This window comes from Bombus vosnesenskii, unplaced genomic scaffold, assembly GCF_011952255.1.
Source record: "Bombus vosnesenskii isolate JDL3184/JDL3185 unplaced genomic scaffold, Bvos_JDL3184-5_v1.1 scf7180000013294, whole genome shotgun sequence".
NCBI lineage: Eukaryota > Metazoa > Arthropoda > Insecta > Hymenoptera > Apidae > Bombus > Bombus vosnesenskii.
Window position 1 is genome coordinate 1,063,260 of NW_022882945.1, and position 6,969 is coordinate 1,070,228.

A 6,969-nucleotide genomic window follows, 5' to 3' on the forward strand; every position below is an offset into this window, starting at 1 on the left:
TGGAAAAATGTCTGTTACAACTCCCGAAAATGTAATAATTTGAGAATGTAGGTCGCTCGAAAGTAACCACAGAACCAAATTGCGACCCTCTCCCCTCTTGTAACATTTTAAAAAAAGCTCTGCTCCAGGTGCAAGTGTCAAGTTGCAAGAGTTGCAAACTCGGTGGAGATCAAAGGGTCGAGGTAAGGATCATCATCCACAGATCATCGAGGCCTGCGTGACAAAGGACCGGGAGCCCCTCTCGACGGTTTCGTGGTGCGTACACGGCCAATAAGCAAAGAACCGAGGGAATAGAGGGATGACACTCACCCAGTGCATGCCGGTGGTAGGAGGGGCGCGCTCCTCATACACTCCCATCAGGGTGGCTGCTGTCGCGGGGTAGTTCCCGCCGAGGGTGCGCGACGCCGAAGCTGCTTGGGGGGGAGTCCCGGGGGATCCGCTTGCCGATAACGCGGAGATGGCGTCCGCTGCGCAGGTTCCCTTCTTTTGCCTCCTCTTCTTCTTTCTCCGCCACCGTCAAGCTCGCTTCACCCTCTACTTTCCTTGGTTCGGCAATTTTTTCCGCACTCAAAAACGTCACTGGCACCTCCGCGCTGCTCCTTTCCCCGGACTTGTATCAATATTTGTATATATCGAATATGAAAGAAAAGTCCAGGAGAGAACTGATAATCGTTGTCTGGTGAGTGGGTAACGCGCGCCCTCGCGGGCACATTTCGCTGAAAAAGAATCACTCCGAGAATCCAGCAGCTAATTCTGCTCTATTAAAAGCGAAGACACGGTGTAACAGTACGGAAACACCGAGCAGACAGTCACGTTACCCCAGAGAAGAAAGTACACCCCTCACTGATACACAATCACTATGGACGCAACGGACAGTCGTTTATCGACGCGACGAGTTGGGGCGACGGGACGCAGTCCTAGAACCTTGTCGCGGAATTCCTGGTTCCATATCGAACCAAATGGTTCACAAGCACTAGGGTAGTCGGAGAAACGCGCGACGAAATAACACCCGGCTAGTCCGCGCACCTGCACTCGAATACTACCACCGTCCTGGTGTCCTTGGAGCATCGACAGTTTGGTGATCGATCTCAGTTCGTGCTCCTTCGAGTGGACGACCGGACACGCGTCAGACACGTTTCATGGCGCATGTGCCCCGTGTGGTACAAAGGAACGACGAGATCCAACGACCACGACCACGGCCACGGCGACGACACGTCGAGAGGAACGACGCCAGAAAACGAGATTCGCGCGAGCACGCTGCGCCACGGTAAATACAGACCCGTCTACCGAGCCGAAGCCGCGATGCGGAGTGAGGGAACCGGCACAGCTGCAACTGGTTCCAGCCAGAGGCAGCGCCGCATCGCGGTGGAACCGTGAAAACCACCGCGTCACAAGGTGGGGCGGACACGGTTCCACGAAGAACCGCCCACTGGCACCCCCTCCCAGGTCGACAGTGGAACGACAGGCCACACCCCTACACGAAACCCGATACTGTCTTTCCTTGTCTGTTCTGCAATTCTGTCTGGTCAGACCTTGTCTCGAGCACCACGACTACTTTGCTCCACGCCGCGCTCCTGCTCCAGAGAACCGTCTGCACGAGAGAACAGCGGCTCCGCTGCGGTACACAGTGGCGTAGCCTTCTACGTATATGTGGTTTCGTAGAATAGACGCTTTAAATTGGTGCCTCGGACGGCTGAGTTCTTTGCCGTTTTGTTATGTCACCGCGGAAATGAATGTATCGGGGATGTAGGAATGGAAATGGTGAACGTTCGTTGTCGATCGAATGATTGTTCCCGTGAAAGAGATAATAATGTTGGATCGTGAAGAATGATAACTTCGTGTAAATATTTCGCTAATTTACTGGTTTCTAATAACTTATTCCGCTGCTGTATTGAATCAAAGTAAGATGTAAAAAGTAAGTTTCTGCTGTCAAGGAGTCCATTATCCGAGCGGAAGTGGCCAAGATCAAAGCGTTAGAAGTACTTTAAACGCCTGAAAACCCTAGACACCTCGTTTTCATGTCAAAATTGAAAGTTGGCTGTCCACACTGGGCCATTACCCTCGTTTTGAGTATATTTCGAGACGAAAAAAGATGTCGTAATTGTTCTCCCAACGATCCGCTCAACCATCTGGCATTTGCATGAACAACCAATTTACACGTTGCCTCTCCTCACGCGACGCCTTTAACCGCGATTGTCGTTTAACTACAATTTTTTCATCACGAATGCGTCGCCACAAAAGAGCGCGTTTTGAAAAACGTACAGCGCGATTCCATCGAAAAATTCGAGAGGAATTCACAAGTCAAATCGAGCGACCGATTGCATCCGGCTTTCCGCAATCTTCAGAAGGTCTCGGTTCTCTTTTTTTATTTCGCTCTTTGGAAAGTCGATTCGACGGGACACTGGCGGCCTTCGTCTTTTTGCCCCGCGTCGATGCTTTTTCTACACAGTATTGTTCGTCATTATATTCGTCACCTGGAACTTTTTGATCGGGATTTTCCTGTCGCTACGCAACAATCGTCTTGTGTCGAACTGGTGTCCACGGTAGATACATTGTGTCCTTTGTTTTTTCATTTGATACGTCAACCCTTTTAGTGTGTAACACTTTCACTGACATATATGACTCATCGATTCAATTATTCTGTTTAGATTTTAAATGACGTTATCGTAAGCAACTATCGTATTTTCAAGTTTGTATCTTTTAACAGAAAGCTTTAGGATAAGAAACAAAACAGCAAGTGCATTCAAATAAATAGTTACTTCAAATAAAACTTTTCATAGTGAGAGTATCATCTTTTTTAAGCTATGTATGACTCATATTTGGTGTTTCAAAAAAAAAGTGAATTTAGTAGTATTCTTCGTGATCTTTTACATAGATTAAGCATAATGTCTTAGTAGAAAGCGGAAAAAACTAGAAGTGTGAAAGTTTTGTGACTATACGAGTGTTACAGACCTCACCTTTGACCACGAACCGGAAGTACGTGTATCTACGTGACAGTATAATTACAGAAGAAACATTTTTATTGTTGTCTCCTTAATACGAGAACTACCGACCCGGTATATGTGTGTAGCCAAATATGAAACTATTTGAAGTTTCCTTCACTAATATGAAACTTAAACCTTCTAGTAATATATTTCGCCTAATTTCCATCGCATCCTCCATTCGACGCAACATTATCGATTCATGTTACAAGACTCTTAACCCGGATTCTTCGGAGAGGGTCAACCTCAAACGAAAAATACAAGAAAAACCGTTTGGTTTTCATCGTATTTCCTTCGGCTCGAGCTCAACGCCTCCTTCCTCCTGTTCGCGGTGTTGCGTCTCTCTGAAAAAACGACAGGTTTCAGCGATGGAACAGGCTAACACAGACGTGGTCAGATAGGAGAAAAGAAAGAGAGAGAAAGAGAGAAGAGACAGGACGAGCGACCAGCTGAAACCGAACGACGACCGTCCGTCCGATATTCCGTCATAAAAAGGAACCGGTTTCGTCTGCAACGTAGACGGAAACCGCTGCTGTTGCCGCAGATAACGTCGTCGAGTGATGGAATTCGCGAATACGTCGCCGATGGTCCGTTCGTCCGGCATGTCGTCTGACTGTTCCATAATTGTGTGAGAATGACCGTGCTATTAGGATCGTTCATTTAACACTAGAACTATCAACATAATCGAAACGATCAATTTATAACTTAATCCAGTGGCAGTTTATGAACGATTTTCGTTATTCATGTGAACAACTACGACACAGAGGACTAAGATTAATCTTTCACCAAAATAAAACACTCCTTTATAAAAATATTCTTTTCATAGCAAAAATCAACGAATTAAAATATAATTTATTGCCACATCTATCTTATTCGTTAGATTTAACTGCTTCTGATTTCTATCGTTACTTATGAATAAAGATGTAAACGCGCTAATGAGAAATTGAAATATGCCAGAATTTATAGGATTTCATGTTATGATAGATATGTCAATATGCTAGTTAAGTAGTAAAACGAATCTGTACTGTAACGATCAACTCTAAGCTTTAATTACAGAAGAATCGTGTCTGTTAAATTTTAATAGAACCGACTAACGAGACGCTTTTCACAAAAACGAGTGGTCAGCATTCAGCTTAAGACAAAAGTGTTCTTTAAACAACCCATCAAGTCTTGCAAAGCAGTGAATCGTGAAAATTCACGTTTCTACTCCTAGCTTTCACCAACTCAACTTCACAGATTGAAAAACAGGCGACACTAATACACTGCATGTACTACCTTCTAAAATTTACTGTGTAATTTACGGTTATTCTTAAGTAATTAAGCACTAGTCATTAAATTATAGGTAAAGGATAATCAAATGTAGAAGTGTCTTAGAACTAAAAGCATCGATCTGTCTCTCTTTCAAGAATCTCGCATAATCTCAATATCAAAGAACTAGACTGATTAACCGAAACTAACCCTCTTCTAAACTACCCCTATAACAAAAATCTTGTAAAAATCCCTTTAACCTTCTCAGGCTCTTTCTCAGTCAGTCCAAGTAACATATAACAAAAACATACAAACCCGAGACCATACTTAACAGTATAAAGAAACAGTTGGCGATTATTGGAAGGCTCTGAGAAATTCTTAATCGCAATAGAGTAGCCGCGGTAGTTGAAACGCGGAATACAGGGAAAGAGATCGTCGAAAAAATATAGAAACGAAAGAGACAAAAGAAAAGAAAGAAAGGTGAGAAGGGGTGGGGTGCTGTTAACTTGACGCGTGAGTACTAAACACGCAGTGACGGTACAATAAAGAGCGGCGCCCCGCGGAGAATGGGGCCCCGCCCGTTGAGAACCCCCCATGAGTGGGACTCGACGAGACCCATGAAAGCCCTATAGAAGCTCAAGAAAACCTTGCATTTCGGGGGTCGTACCGTGAAACCGCTTATACCTTCGGGATCAACGTAACCGGATGAACTGTTAAAATTTGTGTTCGTTCATTGATAGGTTCACAATACCACGTCTCTATGGAGCGTTAGAACGCGTCCCGGGAAATCCCCTACTGGTTTATTTGTTACGCTTGCGAATAAATTGACCGATCACCATGGTGGCTCATGTTAAGACGTAATGGTGTTATTGATATTCTGCAATGAACGTTGTAACGACTTGTTTAGAAAAAGAAGGGATGACGAAGGTTGGGGCTGGTAAATCTTAATAATGATCGCTATATTTCGTGGTCTTCAATCTTTGTTATTCCTTTTAATTCTGTCGTTGGTATACAAATTTAGAATATTCATAACATATAATGTCCATTATAAATTTATGTATTTACATACAGATTTATAATTAGAATTGTAGCATTGTTGTTACATACGTATGCATGTATAATGATCATCTTCCGGACAAAAGATTTTGATAAATATTGAAACATGAATTTAACATGATATTACTCACTCGTGCAGGGGCACTATTCGCAGGATTAAGCTTCTATATCCAAAGAATATAAAAAGGAACCTTGCAAATGTCGCATGATTCAGTTCTCTTTCATAGAAAAACGTCTCAAAGGCAAAGTAGCGAAAACAGTGCAGCATTATACAAGCGTTTCATTGTTCGTTGCAACGGCAGGTAGAAACAGAAGAGAATCAAAGACGAACGGCGAACCTTGACCAACTTTTGCTTGTGGTGACGTCTGTTTTCGTTCTCTGAGTTAGAAACTGTTTCGACGGTGATTCACGTCGAAATATTCAACGAGCACGAAAGCTCGTGAGTAGCATAATCGGTGGGAAACGAGCGAGGCGCAACGCGATCTCTCGCCGTGAAAATCCGTTTCGCGACTTCTGTTTCCATGGACAGAGGTTCGTGTGCTCGGGGAGGCCGCCGTTGAAGAAACGGCGAACAGCCCGCGTAGAATAAAAGCAAGCAAGAGGGATCAAGAAAGAAATGAAAAAAGAGAAAGAAAAGGCAGTGCTCGAAACGAACAGCCCAAGCGTTTCCTTCAACTCGCGTTCGTGAAAGTGGATTTTTCAGTGAAAACAACGTGCAACGTTGGCACGCGAACGAAATAGGAAAGCTTTCCACTCTTTGACCCGGAATCCGCGTTTCCAGCTGGCGGACGACGCCGCGCAACCCTTCCGCTTCCTCTTCTGCCGCGTCGACATTTTCTTCTGGGTATATGCATATACCGAGTAGAGTCAAAGACCGCGACTGAGCTGAAACCAAGCCCCTTCAGACCCTCAGTCTTTTTTCCAATTCTAAGCGTGCTCGCAAGAGCGAATAGCATTGTGTCGTTCGCTGACGCGCTTTTCGCATTCTTGTTTCGAATTCTAAGAGGAAATGACGGGAGAGACGAAATAGGAAATAGACGCGAGATTGCGTGATGGATATCGGTGGTCCAAAAAAAATTAATAATTAGTGTCTGAATAAAAGAGTCACAAATCAGTTGTTCGTAGACAACTAGAATTTCATCCTTGAATTTCTTTCCACCAAATTTTTATTTCTACTGGAGAATATTTCGAATGTTTAACTTTGCGTACACCGAACGTTGTACATATTGTTGTATGTCGTTAGTATTGCTTTTATTGAAATAAATTTTTAATACATAAATCAACGAAAAGTAGTATAGAAAATCCCTCCTTTTACGCATTATACATAACACCAGAAAGATCAGGCTTCCGTATAAACGATTTAATTGACCTACGAAATGAAAGAAGACAATTACCTACGAAAAATTAGACACACCAGGCCTCTCTGTGTGTTTCACGACAAACTGACAACATTTCCAATTTCACAAAGCCAAATTACAATTTCTACAAATAGAACTTAAAACTACCTAATAACCTTATAGATCCATTTATGTACTTCAGTTTGTAGACGAAAGCCAAACAGAGATCAAATGGTCAGAAAACGAGAGTTAAATCGCGCTAACGAGACCGTCTGATCTCAGCACGAGACTCAGTCGGCGACAAGGAAACGACACAAGAGAGGGTGACCCGGGGTGCACCAGGATA

The 6,969-nt window shown here is 43.8% G+C and overlaps 1 protein-coding gene across 2 annotated transcripts in view; it reads right to left on the minus strand.

The window, feature by feature from the left end:
- LOC117232995 (protein apterous-like) overlaps positions 1 to 1,337 on the minus strand; it is a 54,437-nt gene extending 53,100 nt beyond the window's left edge. Inside the window, exon 1 of one of the 2 annotated variants that reach the window (XM_033492824.1) lies at positions 310 to 357. In XM_033492824.1, the coding sequence (XP_033348715.1) occupies positions 310 to 357 (48 nt within the window). Of the gene's footprint in view, positions 1 to 309 lie in introns of both variants that reach the window. The other variant, XM_033492825.1, reaches the window with a different exon arrangement.
- Positions 1,338 to 6,969: the final 5,632 nt, after the last annotated feature.